This window comes from Ranitomeya imitator, chromosome 3 (genome assembly GCF_032444005.1).
Source record: "Ranitomeya imitator isolate aRanImi1 chromosome 3, aRanImi1.pri, whole genome shotgun sequence".
Classification (NCBI taxonomy): Eukaryota; Metazoa; Chordata; class Amphibia; order Anura; family Dendrobatidae; genus Ranitomeya; species Ranitomeya imitator.
This window is the reverse complement of record NC_091284.1, coordinates 466,469,544-466,487,397: the sequence shown is the minus strand read 5'-3', so window position 1 is coordinate 466,487,397 and position 17,854 is coordinate 466,469,544. Positions and strand designations below refer to the sequence as shown.

Below are 17,854 nucleotides of genomic sequence, written 5' to 3'. Positions count from 1 at the left end.
AGCCAGTCTCCAGATCTCAACCCTATAGAAAACCTTTGGAGGGAGTTGAAAGTCCGTGTTGCCAAGCGAAAAGCCAAAAACATCACTGCTCTAGAGGAGATCTGCATGGAGGAATGGGCCAACATACCAACAACAGTGTGTGGCAACCTTGTGAAGACTTACAGAAAACGTTTGACCTCTGTCATTGCCAACAAAGGATATATTACAAAGTATTGAGATGAAATTTTGTTTCTGACCAAATACTTATTTTCCACCATAATATGCAAATAAAATGTTAAAAAAACAGACAATGTGATTTTCTGGATTTTTTTTTCTCAGTTTGTCTCCCATAGTTGAGGTCTACCTATGTTGTAAATTACAGACGCCTCTCATCTTTTTAAGTGGTGGAACTTGCACTATTGCTGACTGACTAAATACTTTTTTGCCCCACTGTATACATCTCTTATACTCTGTATGGACACAATATTTAATCCTTTTAGTCTCTCAACGTTTCGGCTGTGAAGCCTTTTTCAAGAGAAAAAATCCTTCTGTAACATATATGGAAAGATATGCATGAATAGCGTTATAATATCCCAAACACTTGGCACACCCTCAAGAAACCATTGTAATGATTCCTTTATCTTAAGCGCTTTTTATGTATACTTATTCCCACAGTGGGTTTTCTTTATCCGGCGCTCCACATTGTGCAAGTATGGAAATATAACCCACGTCCTTTTTGAAGCATGAGGATATATGGAAATTTACCATTTTGAAAATATCTTTGTTGGAAATTCACCGTTATTTCTGAAATAAAATTAATAATAAGAGACTTTCTGAGTATCCAATAGTGTGCCGGAGTTTTTTCACAATATAGTTTTAGAAGGAAACTTGTAAGAGATTGTTTGGTTATCAGTGTAATTGAAAGATTGGTAAAAGATTCATCTGCTTCAAGTTGAATGGTTGATATATAGCAAATTAAGGATTAACAGAGGAAGTGAATTCTGATTTGTTTTTGTTACGTTGAAAAAGGAAAGTTGTCTATTACTATGACAAAAAACTGGATATTTGTGGTGCAAGAGGGAACTGAGAAAGTGACTGAGATCAATGTGTTGGGAAAGCAAACAATTAAAAATTTGGGACAGGGGTCTCCCTGCTAGATAATATGGTCCCTCCCCAGGAAATTAAGCCTCTTCTCCTGACTGTAAGCCCTATGCCCCTTAACCCCAAGGCACCAATATATCCTGGACTGCTGAGAAGTTCTATGGGTGTCTTATGGTAGTATTTAAAGATCTGGGGTTTTCACTGTATAATAAAGCCCATTCACACCTTTTTGTGGTAGCTGTGATGTCCGGCCTTAAATCTGAATTGAAAGAGGCAATAATGTCAGTCAGACCCGATATTGAGACTTCCACTCCGAATGATGCATTAAAAGTAGTAAAAAAAAAAAAAAAAAGTTTTCGGATTCAGAACTTTACCCGCTCTGCATCAACAGGGAAATCAAGGGTTAAATCAGTAGCCGCAGCGATTTCTGCTCCAATCTCAGCCCCCCCCCCCCCACACACAGTTACAAGGACGCAGCTGGTTCCTTATCAGTGGCCCAGACTCCAGCTCCAGCCTTACACAAATCCAGTCCCATACTCCAATATCCCTTTTTAACCCTATGTCTGGGAATCGCCCTCGCCATGTTAATTCTCAGATCAAGAGCTTGTTTTAATTAGAGTAGATGGCAGACCCAATAAATATACTCTCACAAAACCCATCCCTGTGGGACCTTTCCCTGAAGTTACTGCTCAGTTCGTAATCTCTCCCTCATGTCCGGTAAATTTACTGGGGGCAGATTTATTATCACCGTTCCGCTCCAGAATATAATTCCAAGATGATGGTCAGATGGTACTTACGTTATATAACCCCTATGCAGATGAACATAATGAGATGTGTATCTTACACGCCCTTTCCACTGTTATGATGGCCCTGATAGGCCCAGATCCACCCCCAATAATGCCTGTAGAATCAGTAAAAGTGTTTCTCAAATCTGGTGCCCCTTTTCCCAAAGTCCATCAGTACCCTTTGAAACATGATCAGGAGTGGGGCCTCAAGGGTCAAATACAAACGTTACTCGATAATGGTACCGTGTTTCCCCATGTAACACGCCTTTGTTTCCCGTTAAGAAAAAGACCCCACCAGGCCAACCCCCTGTGTACCGGCTGGTACAAGACCTACGGGCAGTTAATGCAGCTACTGTTCTGGAAACTCCGGTGCCTAATCCACATACTCTCTTGTCCCAGATACCTCAGGATGCTTCTTGGTTCACAGTCATCGACCTCGCCAATGCCTTCTTCAGCATTCCATTACACCCAGATTGCCAGTTTCTGTTTGCATTCACTTATCAGGGACGACAATTGATGTGGACAGTTATGCCATAAGGGGCCCAAAACAGTCCCAATCAGTTTGCAAAAAATATGGGCCAATGTCTTTTACCCTGGCAGTTAAATCACCCCTATGTCACGCTGCTTCAGTATGTGGCTGATCTTTTGTTGTGTGCACGGACAGAGCAGGAAGCCATTGTTGCCACTGTTAGCCACCTCAAGTATCTGGCAGATCTGAACTGTCGGGTTTCGGCCTCGAAACTTCAGTTCTGCCTTGGTCAAGTGATATTTTTGGGTCACTGTCTCCTTCAGGGTGCCAGACACCTCACAGAAGAACAAAAAATAGCCGTCAGCTCCCTTCCTTTCCCAAAAGATGAGACTGAACTCCAGCGTTTTCTTGGACTATGTACCTATTGTCGTCAGTGGATACCGGATGCATCCCGAATAATGCAACCTCTCTACAATGCCCTGAAAGACGGTTCAAGATATGCTGATGATTTGGGCAGATTCCATACCGGATACACTGTTACTACGGAAGACACTGTATTGCCCGGAGCTGCACTCCCTCCCTCACTGTCAGCACAAGAAGCAGAACTTCAGGCTCTGTCTACTGTATGTGTTCTGGCCAAAGACAGGTGGGCCAATATATACACAGACTCACAGTGTGCATTTGGTATTGCTCATGATTTTGGGGCTCTATGGGCCAATCGAGGGTTTATTACTACTGCCGGAACTCCAGTGAAGAATGCCGAAGCTGTTAAAACCCTCAAGAATTGCTTGCCTGAGGAGGTGGTGATGGCGAACTCAGTCGAGGGGTTCAAGAGAGGCCTGGATGTCTTCCTGGAGCAGAACAATATTGTATCATACAATTAGGTTCTGTAGAAGGACGTAGATCTGGGTATTTATTATGATGGAAATATAGGCTGAACTGGATGGACAAATGTCTTTTTTCGGCCTTACTAACTATGTTACTATGTTACTATGTATGTTACTCATGGACTCAATCAAATTACCTACTCAGGTGGCCATTATCAAAGTTAAGGAGCACGGTACTATGGAACAGTCCACAGACTGTTGGTAACACCTTTGCGGATATGCAAGCAAAAGCTGCTGATCTCCTACCCATTGAACTGACCATACCAACTATGGTGACCACATGCTCTCAGCGTAAACAGTTACAAGAAACACTGACTCTACAGGAACCTGATGATCCACAACTGACTGAAGTTTTCTGTCGGACCCCGTGAGACCGCTTAATGACGATGCAGAGAATGTCTCCAAAGGAAGAAGTGAAGCAGTGGAAAGCTGATGGAGCATGTATGGACAATGGTCTCTGGAAAAAGGACCAACTTGTGTGTCTCCCTAAGCGGATGTACCCTGCTATTGCCACGTGGGCACATGGGCCCACACATCAAGGAAAAAAACAGGCCCTTGACCTGGTACAAAAATTCTACTGGGCTCCAGGTATTTCTACAGTCCTGACAGCACTCAACCGTGCATGTAATATCTGTCAGACCTGCAATCCTGGTCAACTTCAACGTGTACCCCCAAAGCATCTTGCTAAGCCCGACTATCCTTTCCAAAGGCTCCAGGTGGACCACATCACGTTGCCTGAGTCTGGAAGGTATGAATATTGTCTGGTGGTTGTCGACATGTTCTCCAATTGGCCGTAAGCATTCCCCGTTACCAACATGACTGCAAAGACCACAGCAAAGAAACTAGTGATGGAAGTTATATGCAGATATGGTGTTCCAGAAGTTGTTGAAAGTGACCAAGGCCCGGCCTTTTCTTCTCGTGTATCAGGAGGTTCTGACAATGCTTGGATCCACTGTAGCCCTCCATACTCCGTACCATCCACAATCCAGTGGGAAAGTTGAGAGGCTGAACGGCACACTGAAGGGACAATTGACCAAAATGATGCAGGAGACTACGGCTCCATGGCCAGAGCTCCTACCCATGGCCTGTCCCCTAATGAAATATTGTTTGGTGCTAGGCCCTCAGTTGCAAATTTCAAGCCTCAGTAGTTATCAGAAGAAACTGACCGTGCTGTTCAATATGTTATTCAGCTTAGTAAAAATGTTGCTAACACCCATGTTTTAGTTTATTCTTCCCTTCCAGATTCAGCAGAAACCGATACTTGTCACAATTTGAAGTCTGGTGGTTTTATGGTCGTGAAAAGCTATGTCAGAAAACACGGACTAGAACCCTTGTATGATGGTCCCTACCAAGTCCTCCTCGTTACTCCTATGTCAGTAAAGCTGGAAGGAAGGCCGACATGGATCCACGTATCGCACTGCAAGCTGGTCAAACAGACTAGTAGCAAATAAGGGGACATAATGTTTTAGTTTTTCGTATTTCCATTTAATAATATTGGTAACCGCATGGGACAGCCTAAATTCTCCAACATCCTTGAATAATAAGTTTGTACAATATCATGAAAGATTAGTAGTACAGATGGGTATAGCCAATAAAATTGTCAGTTCTATTTTCATTTACCCTATGATTACACAAATGTGGGATAAATTGCTTAGGGCTACAAACTATCTAGATGATCAAATTTGGGATGTATTGGATATACTTAATACTACGGTCGCTGTCCAAAACCAACTTATCATAGTCACTAATCAATATACTGTAGTACTGGACTACTTAACAGCAGAACAGGGTGGTATGTGTCAGATTATTGGACCCGCTTTCTGTTATTATACAGATCCCAATAGTACTTTAAAGTTAAAGTTAGAGGATATTCAAAGATTCAGAGATCAATATGATAAAGACAAAGACCGTAATAGGGACAGTTGGTGGGCAGACACCTTCTCCTTTCTTAATCCAGCCAATTGGTTTGAGGGACTTGGGGGCTGGATAGCTGGAATCTTGCAAAGTTTGTTACATATCGCTGCCTTTATCTTTGTCATGTATTTAATACTAAAACTTGTTCTTTGGTGTATTTCTGTATGTATTAGGAAATCCTGCACTAAGACAACTAATGATGAAACCAAAAGCGTTGCCACCCCTGCTCTTCTCTACACCGATTTCACAAAGTTACCTGATGAAGATGTTGAAGCCAAGCGTATGGCTATCTTCAAAAGATCCCCACCACCATAATCAATAATTGTTATTCGTAAATTCTAGTATACAGGGGGGACGGGTATGCCGCAACAGCCATGGCTGGTAACATGGCACCAGTCATGTGAAGACCAGTACCCCTCGAGCTTATAGCTTGGGATAGTACCTCTGATGCTGGACATTAATTAACAAAATTTATCTAGGGGGGAATGTGAAGGAACAAATTATGAAAGATTCTCCATTTTGTGCTTTGACTCCATTTTCTGGTTGGTCAAAGATAAATTCTGTTATTTAATTAGGTAGAAGGTTACAGCTGCCATGAAGTAATTTTATCTTGTTTTTCACAAGCCTGTTATTCAACTAGGCTATGGTTCATAATTGGTATAAAGACCTTGAGTGTTCTAAGGGTACCGTCACACTGAAACGACGCTACAGCGATACAACAACGATGTCGATCGCTGCAGCGTCGCTGTGTGGTCGCTGGAGAGCGGTCACACAGACAGCTCTCCAGCGACCAACGATCCCGAAGTCCCCTGGTAACCAGGGTAAACATCGGGTTACTAAGCGCGGCCCTGCGCTTATTAACCCGATGTTTACCCTGGTTACCAGCGTAAACGTAAAAAAAACAAACATTACATACTTACATTCCGTGTCTGTCGCTCTGCTTCTCTGCACTCCTCCTGCATCCTGTGCAAGCGCCGGCCAGCCAGAAAGCAGAGCGGTGACGTCACCGCTCTGCTTTCCGGCTGACCGGCGCTGACAGTGCAGAGGAAAGCACAGCGCCGGTCAGCCGGAAAGCAGAGCGGTGACGTCACCGCTGTGCTTTCTGGCTGGCCGGCGCTGACACAGGATGCAGGAGGAGTGCAGAAAAGCAGAGCGCCAGGGACAGACAGCTGAAGGTAAGTATGTAATGTTTGTTTTTTTTAGGCTGGTAACCAGGGTAAACATCGGGTTACTAAGCGCGGCCCTGCGCTTAGTAACCCGATGTTTACCCTGGTTACCAGTGAAGACATCGCTGAATCGGCGTCACACTCGCCGATTCAGCGATGTCAGCGGGAGATCCAGCGACGAAATAAAGTTTCAGACGATCTGCTACGACGTACGATTCTCAGCGGGGTCCCTGATTGCAGTAGCGTGTCAGACACAGCGAGATCGTAACGATATCGCTGGAACGTCACGGATCGTGCCGTCCTAGCGATCAAAGTGCCACTGTGTGACGGTACCCTAACTCGAGCCGAGCCAGATAAGAGACTCGGGGGTGTATCGTTATACAAGACTGAGGCATCTGTTAATATGTTTTTTTATGCCAAAAAGACACGACCATATCTGTAGTTTCCGTTTTTTCCTGTATCTTTATGGGTTAAGTTTTTCCTGCATTCTTATAGGTTAAGAACTGTGAGCGTGTTCTTATGCTGATTGGTTGAAGTAGAATTTGCTTATATGATAAAACTGCAACACAATAAACGGGGGCCCAGAGATCTGCTCGATCCCCCATACAGAGACATGAGTCCCCGTCTGGTCAGTTTCAGTTGCTGGCAACGGCCTGTAGATTAATTTGGAAATCACTGAGTCAACCGTGAAGGATCAATTTAGATCCTCCCTCAACACTATCACATCTGAGAAGAGAGAAATTAAATGGCAAATCGGACTTTTTTTTTTGCAGTCGCTGTTATACAGTTAATAACGGCGATTGCAACCCCGGGGTTGGTAAAAACCGACCCGAATCATATTCTCTGGGGTTTCGGCTACACCCGGCAGCCGAGACCCTGGAGAAAATCTGACTCTGGGGGGCGCTATACACTTTTTCCACAGTGCTGTTAATTAGCGGCGCTGTGGTTTAAGAACCCTTAACTACCGCCGTGAAAAGACATATCGGTGGTCGTTAAGGGGTTAAAAAGATTCCAAAAGCTGAGGTGTCTAGAGTTCGGGACCCAGTCCTTTGTCTGCCCTTATTCACACAGGTCACTTCTGAAACATGGTAAGATTTTAATATTAGACAGTGTAGGACCATCCCAAATAGGATCACCTTGCAGTGGTGGGATGGCTTTTATGCTATTTTTGATCAAAAACAGTATTACTAAGAACCCCGATTTATTTAAAGGGACTCTGTCACCTGAATTTGGAGGGAACAATTTTCAGCCATAGGGGCGGGGTTTTTGTGTGTATGATTCACCCTTTCCTTACCCGCCGGCTGCATGCTGGCTGCAATATTGGATTGAAGTTCATTCTCTGTCCTCCGTAGTACATGCCTGCACAAGGCAATCTTGAGGACAGAGAATGAACTTCAATCCAATATTGCAGCCAGCATGCAGCCGGCGGGTAATGAAAGGGTGAATCAAACACCCGAAAACCCCACCCCTATGGCTGATGATTGTTCCCTCCAAATTCAGGTGACAGAGTCCCTTTGAATGCACTTTTGCTTTTTACTTATTTAGTCACAGCAGGATTTATGCTTTTTTGTTTCTTGTAGGTTTTGTCTGTTTGATGGCCAATATGAACATGCGTTTATATGTTGCATGTATACCAACTCAAACTCCAGCCTAATGTGTTTTTTTTTTATGTTTTTACTTTGTTATACCATGCCTAGGGAAGAGATCTAAGCAGTTTCGAAAACTTGCTTTGTAGTATCAATTTATTTATGTTAACCATTTAGGCTATGTGCACACGTTCGGGATTTCTTGCAGAAATTTCCTGAGAAAAACCTGAAATTTTCTGCAAGAAATCTGCATGCGTTTTTTGCGCGTTTTTTACTGCGTTTTTGGTGCGGCTTTTTTTTGTGGATTTTTCCGGACATTTCCCAATGCATTATATAGTGGGAAATCCGCGAAAAATCTGCAAAATAAATGAACATGCTACGTTTTTTACCGCGATGCGTTTTTTTTTTCGCGGAAAAAACGCATCATGTGCACAAAAATTGCGGAATTCATTCTAAATGATGGGATGCATAATGTATGCTGTTTTTTTGCGGTTTTATAGCGAAAAACCACGAAAAATCAGCAACGTGTGCACACAGCCTAAAAGGTATCATAACTACAAGATTATCTTGTTTTTCCCAATGAAATTTAATTTGCACCTTCTATAGGGTGGAAATGATGACATGCGCATTACTGTTAAATAAGTACACAGTAGGTGAATATAGGCTTTATATCATATCTGCCAATAAGTGCTATTTAAGTCTTATTTCCGTCTTTAGACCGGAAACACACATTTCATATATTATACCAGCCCTTCTGGGGCTTTCACTCTCTACTCCACAAGTCTGCTTTTTAATATTTAACCCTAACTTTTAGGGCTCTTCTCCTTTTATAAACAGCAGGTCTTACTTTACAAAGCATCAGATAAATAAGAGCAAAGAATGTCTGACGTATAACCCTAAAACATATTTGTACACTTACGTAAATGTGATGGTGGCTCGATACATATTTCTGAAAATGGTCTGTAAAAATAAATAGAAATTTATAGATTACTTTCCCATTACTTTACAAAAACCCTAGCCGTCTTTCTATGTATGAAAGGTCAATGTGAAGCAAACATCATTGTGGCAGGCAGTGACTACCTACTACAGTCATGTTGTCTCTTAGGATGGCATGTTATCATGTTCCCTTACACTTTTTATTTGTATTTATATTAATTTACTCGAAGAGCGTCACACTTAGCCAAATGGATATGCCGGTGCCGGGTATACTATAAAAGGGTCCTTTCCACTACTTTGATACTGATGATCTATTATCAGGTGGGCAGGGGTCCGATACCTGGCACTCCCACTGATCAGCTGTTTTCAGCTCAGGTATTGGAGTGGACCACCATTGCACCCTCCCACTTTTTAGTGGCGGCTGCCAGGTACTACATGCAAGCTCATATTCAAATATTAAGAGCTGATCTGTAGTACCCTGAAGCAGCGACTACACAGTGTGACCGGGGGGCAGTGCTACAATCCATTCAATGTTTACATCAGGTCTCTGCCGATGCTGCAAATAGCTGATCGGTGTCTCGGCTGGGGGTCGTAGTCCAGCTGGTTTGATATTGATGATCTACAGTATTCGAAGGATAGATCAAAATGGTGAAAAGCCTTTTAATGTTTCCATAGGTCTCTATTCACCACATGGAGGCTAAATGAGTGCCAACTTAGCCTCTGTCTGGCCAATAAACAGTATGTCTGAAAATGCATACTGTAGGCGTCCACCAAGACTATTGCCACTATCATACATATACTGTACCTCATTAGCCTATACAGTAAGGTTCTCTATACTCAATGATAATGGTAAATATATTAAAGCTGTGACGATTGCAAGCAAGTGTTTTACACCAGGTTTAATAAAACAAATGTAACTAAAAGCTAGTCCTCTTGTCTCCAGTACAAAGTACTTACTGCAGTTGGTTTACTATCACCATATGAATGCTTTCCCGTGCTTTCATTACTTTTTCCAGCCGTGCTATGTCATAAGTATTTGGATTCCTGAATGGTATGTCATTTGGCAGACCACTGACTTTTATAGAATCAGGATTATCTCTGACTAATTTGTAGGGTACCAGTACTGGACGGCCCAACCCTAGGGCTTCACCTGCAACAAGCAAAAGTCATACCTGTAAAAGACACTATGAATAGCAGAAAAGAACAGTATATAAATTAGATTAAATCTAATAGTTTTTTCTAAAAAATAAAGTCGAGACATAAAAATATAGACTAACCATATTTTTCATTAAAGAGCTCTTTTACTTGTTCCCGAAGAATTACTTTTTCTCCCAATCTATTGGCATCTTCATCATCTGGAGGAATAATATCATCTGGAGTGAGGTGACTACGCATGGCAGTATAACACAAATTGACATATAGATCCTACATTTTCCAAATATTAAGTTGACTTAAAGGGTTTTTCCCAAAATCATAAGTTATTCTCTATGTGTAACTTACTGATCACTGGGGGTACAACCACAAGAGTAAAACACACCGATCTTGAAAAAAGGGGCTCTGGATCCCCAAGAACGTCACTGCAGAAATTCATCTTGAATGGAGAGGAGATGAGCTTGCTTGTTCTGCACGCCATTCACTGACTATGGAACTGACCTAGTAAGCCATGTGAAGCACTCTGCTCTTTCAGGCAGTCCGATAGAAAATGAATAGCGTGGGGGTAGAGCATGCGCACCTCCACCCCATTCAAGGCAGGGCGCTGCAACCCTGTTCTCAGGATTTCAGAGCCCTGCATTAATAGTCATATCCAGTGATCAGTTAGTTATCTGCTATCATATAGTTAGGGGATAATTTATTATTTTGGGAATAACCCTTTAGTAAAGTATATAGCTAGTGAATTCAATTATTGTAATCTAAATGCAATGCAAAACATCCAACAGCATCTTACCAGGTCTCGGAATGAGTCTCTGAAAGGGCCTACAACATAAATGCAAAATATTAATCTGAATGTTTTTAGTATAACATGGATTTTACTAGTGCATAAGTGACGTTTACTTGATAAAAAAATACATAAGGCTAGTTTCACATTTGCGTTTAAATCCGCAGCGTTTAAAACGCATCCGCAAGTGGTGAAAAAAATGCATGTAAACGCGTACAAACGCTGCGGTTTTTAGACGCATGCGTTGGCGCATGCAGTTAAAAAAACGCCGCGTTTGTACGCGTTTACATGCGTTTTTTCCTGCGTTTGCGCTTTTGGTATGCATGATGAGAAATTTCACAAGACAAAAATCAAGATCCAGACACCGCCAATGGGACTACAAAGGGCGTGTCTTATGACGAAACGCGGAACGGTATAAATGGCCCCCCAAAAGAAATTCATGAATAGCTGGTTTTTGTTCATTCTGCTTCACAAAAATCGGAATAAAAAGCAATCAAAAATGTCACATGCCCGAAAATGTTACCAATAAAAATGTCAACTCGTCCCGCAAAAAACAAGACCTCACATGACTCTGTGGACCAAAATATGGAAAAATTGTAGCTCTCAAAATGTGGTAACGCAAAAAATATTTTTTGGAATAAAAAGCGTCTTTCAGTGTGTGACAGCTGCCAATCATAAAAATCCACTAGAAAACCCCCTATAAATAGAAATCAAACCCCCTTCATCAACTCCTTAGTTAGGGAAAACTTAAAAAATTAAAAAAATGTATTTATTTCCATTTTCCCATTAGGGTTAGGGCTAGGGTTAGGGTTAGGGCTAGGGTTAGGGTTAGGGCTAGGGTTAGGGTTAGGGCTAGGTTTAGGGTTTGGATCCCTTTATCACCTTGATGGTGGCTTAGGGTTAGGGCTAGGGTTAGGGTTTGGATCCCTTTATCACCTTGATGGTGGCTTAGGGTTAGGGTTAGGGTTTGGATCCCTTTATCACCTTGATGGTGGCTTAGGGTTAGGGTTAGGGTTTGGATCCCTTTATCACCTTGATGGTGGAGGGTGGCTTATCAGTGTCTAGACTTGTTTTTCTCTATTGAAACGCATGCGTTCAAAAACGCAACCAAACGCATGTGCTTAAAAACGCATGCGTTTACATAGACAGCAATGCTTTTTTTAAGCAAACCGTGCGCAATCGAACGCATGCGTTTCCTGGCGGCAAATAGACGCCTCTAGAAATTACTACATGTTGCATTTCCGCGCCAAGCCGCAAGCGCAAAAAAGACGCATGCGTCGTCAAACGCTGCAAAACACGAACAAAAAAAAAACGCATGCGTTTTTATTGTTAAATATAGGAAAACACGACGCATGCGTTTATATGCGGTACAAACACTGCGGCAAAAAACGAAAATGTGAAACCAGCCTAACACATACAGTGGGGCAAAAAAGTATTTAGTCAGTCAGCAATAGTGCAAGTTCCACCACTTAAAAAGATGAGAGGCGTCTGTCATTTACATCATAGATAGACCTCAACTATGGGAGACAAACTGAGAAAAAAAAATCCAGAAAATCACATTGTCTGTTTTTTTAACAATTTATTTGCATATTATGGTGGAAAATAAGTATTTGGTCAGAAACAAACAATCAAGATTTCTGGCTCTCACAGACCTGTAACTTCTTCTTTAAGAGTCTCCTCTTTCCTCCACTCATTACCTGTAGTAATGGCACCTGTTTAAACTTGTTATCAGTATAAAAAGACACCTGTGCACACCCTCAAACAGTCTGACTCCAAACTCCACTATGGTGAAGACCAAAGAGCTGTCAAAGGACACCAGAAACAAAATTGTAGCCCTGCACCAGGCTGGGAAGACTGAATCTGCAATAGCCAACCAGCTTGGAGTGAAGAAATCAACAGTGGGAGCAATAATTAGAAAATGGAAGACATACAAGACCACTGATAATCTCCCTCGATCTGGGGCTCCACGCAAAATCCCACCCCGTGGGGTCAGAATGATCACAAGAACGGTGAGCAAAAATCCCAGAACCACGCGGGGGGACCTAGTGAATGAACTGCAGAGAGCTGGGACCAATGTAACAAGGCCTACCATAAGTAACACACTACGCCACCATGGACTCAGATCCTGCAGTGCCAGACGTGTCCCACTGCTTAAGCCAGTACATGTCCGGACCCGTCTGAAGTTTGCTAGAGAGCATTTGGATGATCCAGAGGAGTTTTGGGAGAATGTCCTATGGTCTGATCAAACCAAACTGGAACTGTTTGGTAGAAACACAACTTGTTGTGTTTGGAGGAAAATAAATACTGAGTTGCATCCATCAAACACCATACCTACTGTAAAGCATGGTGGTGGAAACATCATACTTTGGGGCTGTTTCTCTGCAAAGGGGCCAGGACGACTGATCCGGGTACATGAAAGAATGAATGGGGCCATGTATCGTGAGATTTTGAGTGCAAACCTCCTTCCATCAGCAAGGGCATTGAAGATGAAACGTGGCTGGGTCTTTCAACATGACAATGATCCAAAGCACACCGCCAGGGCAACGAAGGAGTGGCTTTGTAAGAAGCATTTCAAGGTCCTGGAGTGGCCTAGCCAGTCTCCAGATCTCAACCCTATAGAAAACCTTTGGAGGGAGTTGAAAGTCCGTGTTGCCAAGCGAAAAGCCAAAAACATCACTGCTCTAGAGGAGATCTGCATGGAGGAATGGGCCAACATACCAACAACAGTGTGTGGCAACCTTGTGAAGACTTACAGAAAACGTTTGACCTCTGTCATTGCCAACAAAGGATATATTACAAAGTATTGAGATGAAATTTTGTTTCTGACCAAATACTTATTTTCCACCATAATATGCAAATAAATTGTTAAAAAAACAGACAATATGATTTTCTGGATTTTTTTTTCTCAGTTTGTCTCCCATAGTTGAGGTCTACCTATGATGTAAATTACAGACGCCTCTCATCTTTTTAAGTGGTGGAACTTTCACTATTGCTGACTGACTAAATACTTTTTTGCCCCACTGTATATAACAAACATTAAAAATAAGTGTCCCTTCTAAAGTACTCATATCTACCTGATTGAATAGCAACTAATAAGTCTTTAAATAAGAATATGAAGATCTTGTTTTCTGGTTTGGAAAGCAATGAGTGATCGTAGAGTCATGCTCATACCTTGTAACCGTGAACCTGATCTTATCTGCCACTGCTAATATCCGTTCTAGATTCTGTGATCCAAAGGTACAAGGTTTTCGGAAAGGAATCCCTGGAGGCATTCCTTCTATTATAACAGAGCCAGGGTTACTGATAATACGTTTATAAGGTACTTGAACTGGGTACTTGATTCCGAGGGCTTCACCTAGAGTAAATCACAGACATTTTTACTTTATACATGTGAAATGGCGGGTTCTTGCAGTAAACGTATAACTACATTTTGGTTTTCTCGTTCAGAATTATAAGAACAATAACATGTTTGGACCATTTGATTTTCATACAGTCAGTAACACAATCCTTTATAGTCCTAATTATTGCAAATTTTGATGACCAAGTAATAGATCCCAATTCAAAAGTTTGATGCAAGTAAGAAAACGTAGATCTGCATCATTTGTTTTTAAAACTTTACCAAAAAAGAAAAGTAAAACTTAAAGGTAAAACTAAAAAGTAAAAGTGTTTACAGGTAGACTTCTAATCTATTGCTCTTACTCCGCTTTCTTATGTGTCTGTAGCACAATACAGAATCAACATGAACTTACCATATTTTTTATTAAATAGGTTTTGAACATGTTCTCGTAGAGTATTGGCGATGTCTATTCTGGAAAGTCTGGCCTCATAGTTTTCTAGAAGAATGAATACATTATATTGATAGTTGTGACTCAAATTAATTTTAAGATAAAAATGATTTTCAGTGACCCTACTATTACAAGAAGTGTTAAGAAATCACATGTGCTTCATGACTTGAAGAATCCTAAAAAATATTGTTTTACTGCTTTAAGCTACGGTATGTTCAGTGTTCACACGTTGTGGAACATTTCCACTGTAGATTTGATTCCAAATCCAAGAGAATTCTGGATTTCATTGCAGACTTCACGCTACTCCATTAACTAAGCGCTGAATAGGGTGAAACCTGCAAGAAAAATCTGCATAATAACGAGCATGCTGCAGATCTGACACCACACCATGCTTTCATTTTTGGGAGCATATTTTTCCGCAACGTGTCACTGGGATTTTGAAGACCCCAATCACTTGTATTGTATAGTAAATTGCTGAGAATTTAATATGTTATAGTGAATGTCCACAATTAAAATATACCAATATTAAAAGTAAAAAAGGTGAAAATAATTAAAAAAATGGACGTTGCCCAGTAACTAATAGATTTTATATGTTTTTTCTTCACTTAAAGCCTCAAGGGGTATTCTCATCTTAGAGGCTATGACATAAATGAGAAGACCCTCCATTTATAAAGCCTGGTCCACCCACCCCTGTCATTGGAGAGATGGCTGCACATGTGCTTTTTTCTCCATTGGCTTCTATTGAGAGTTCCTCTCCACTGACAGGACAGGGGTTACAGGACAAGATTCTGTGGCTCAGTGGTTAGCACTGTTGCTTGCAACTCTTGGGTCCTGGGTTCAAATCCCTCCAACAGGAACATCGGTCACATCGGTGGAGAATTTGTATGTTCTCTCACTCCAAAGACATACTGTTAAATATTAATTATTAATTGAATTATTCTTATTCTCAATTCTGTACTGAGCACATTGCCTTTTGCCGACATTACAAAAGCTATTTCTGTATACTTAGCTCAGAGTAATAGTTAACACCATATTGAGAGAACACGTGTTCTATGGGACATATATAATCACGTCTCTTAGGCTAGGTTCACACTAGCGTTGCGCCGCCCTGCGTCGGCGACGCAACGCGCGACGCACGTAAAAACGCGCGCAAACGCGCGTTTTGCGACGCGTGCGTCGTTTTTGACGAAAATCGGACGCACAGAAAATGCTACATGTAGCGTTTTCTTGCGTCCGACGCTAGCGTCGAAAACGACGCACGTGGCGAAAAACGCCACCAAAACAACGCACGCGTCCCCTATGTTAAACATAGGGGCGCGTCGCCGCTGCGTCGCCGCTGCGTCGCCGACGCAACGGCGGCGCAACGCTAATGTGAACGTAGCCTTAGGAGGTGGGTGGGGCTGTCACGTGGGGGCTGTCACCTCCTGCCTGCTTCTTCACTCTCCACGGACTTCAGACTACTCACAGAAGGAATGAACAGCTGGTAGCCATGATGACTTCTACTCCATGACAAAGAGACACCATTTAGCATTCAGAGTCTCAAATGGACAATCTCTTTAACTACTTCACTACTTTTTATGGAATTATCATAACATTTTTCTTTAAGAGTATCGCATCTGGTAAAGAGTCCTGATTAAACAAATGTGCGAAATAAGCATATTTAACACATACTGATAGGGAACATAGATTGTGAGCCCCAATGGGGGCAGGGCCGATAATGTCTGTAAAGCGCTGTGGAACTAATGGTGCTACGTAAGGGAGCAAAATAAATTAGAAGATTCCCCTGATCTCAAGTTTGGTATGGGTCCCCATGGCAGGGCCCACATTCATTAGTCAATTATGGGATATATACGCTGCTATCCCATAATCGTCTCGGGTGAGAATATCACTTTAAGGACTCTTATACATTGAAAGATGAAATCAATCAAAGTGAAAGATGAATCAATAAGAATTCCTATGGCTGAAAATGTTATTGTCACTCTCTGACAATGAGAATATATTTGAAAATCTACAGTAACGGGAAAAAAAGACTTGCACGGTTCTTAATGTCATGTGTTCATTGAAAAAACAACAACATTTACCTTGAAAACTAGTTGTTTGGGAGTTGTCATCCAACGTGGAATCATGACACTCTTTCTCACCGACTCCTGAAAATGATTATACGAAATTTACCACAAAAATGTCAAATTGCATATGGCCTCCCTCACACATCCGTGTTCCCAGTACGTGTGGTATCCATTGTTTTCACAGATCCCTCACATACCCATGATAATCTATGGTGCTGTGCACATGTCTGTGTTTTTACAAGGACTGTGTGTCTGCAAAACACGCGGAGACATGTCCATTTTTTCTGGTAGCACAGATGGCAAGGGCAAGGGCCAATATAAGTCTATGGGTCCTTGAAAAACACGTACCGCACACGGATGTCCTGTCTGTATGTAACATTGCAAAGTGTTGGAGAAGCTTTGTAATTAGTGATGAGCGAACGTGCTCGGATAACATCTTATCTGAGCATGCTCGGGTGTTATCTAAGCATCTGGGCGTGATCGTATATTATGTTCCGGTCACTGCGGCTGCATGATTGGTGGCTGTTAGACAGCCTCAGCACATGGGAATTTCCAAACGGGCAATAGGCACATGTGATGAGGCTGTCTAACAGCCACCAATCATGCAGCCACAGAGACTCTTAACATAATACACAAGCACGCCCAGATGCTTAGATCATACCCGAGCATGCTCAGATCAGATGTTACCTCAGCACGTTCACTTATCACTATTTGTAATGTATGTGTCTCTTTATCCATACTGGAAAAAAAACTGATGACACATTAATGGTAAAAACGGACACACAGATGATACACTGATGGCAAAAACGGACACAGTGATGGTAAAAACGGACACACTGATGACACACTGATAGTAAAAACAGACACACTGACTGTAAAAACGGACATACTGATGGTAAAAATGGACACAATGATGGTAAAAACGGACACACTGATCACACACTGATGGTAAAAACGGACACAATGATGGTAAAAACGGACACACTGATCACACACTGATGGTAAAAACGGACACACTGATGAAGCACTGATGGTAAAAACGGACACACTGATGGTAAAAACAGACACTGATGACACACTGATGGTAAAATTGAACACACTGATGGTAAAAACGGACACACTGATCACACACTGACGGTAAAAACGGACATATTGATGGTAAAAATGGACATACTGATGGTAAAAACGGACACACTGATGGTAAAAACAAACTCACTGATGGTAAAAACGGACACACTGATGAC

General features: G+C 41.9%; 1 protein-coding gene across 2 annotated transcripts in view; it reads right to left on the bottom strand.

Annotated features, from left to right (window-relative positions):
- The window catches only part of GTF2IRD1 (GTF2I repeat domain containing 1), a 201,802-nt gene that overhangs the window by 13,494 nt on the left and 170,454 nt on the right, over positions 1 to 17,854 (bottom strand). For both annotated transcript variants that reach the window (XM_069757450.1, XM_069757451.1), the window contains exons 19-25: positions 16,626 to 16,691; positions 14,509 to 14,592; positions 13,931 to 14,114; positions 10,769 to 10,797; positions 10,101 to 10,178; positions 9,781 to 9,973; positions 8,807 to 8,847 (exon numbers count right to left, since the gene is read on the bottom strand). In XM_069757450.1, coding sequence (XP_069613551.1) covers positions 8,807 to 8,847; positions 9,781 to 9,973; positions 10,101 to 10,178; positions 10,769 to 10,797; positions 13,931 to 14,114; positions 14,509 to 14,592; positions 16,626 to 16,691 — 675 coding nt within the window. The remainder of the gene's footprint in view (positions 1 to 8,806; positions 8,848 to 9,780; positions 9,974 to 10,100; positions 10,179 to 10,768; positions 10,798 to 13,930; positions 14,115 to 14,508; positions 14,593 to 16,625; positions 16,692 to 17,854) is intronic.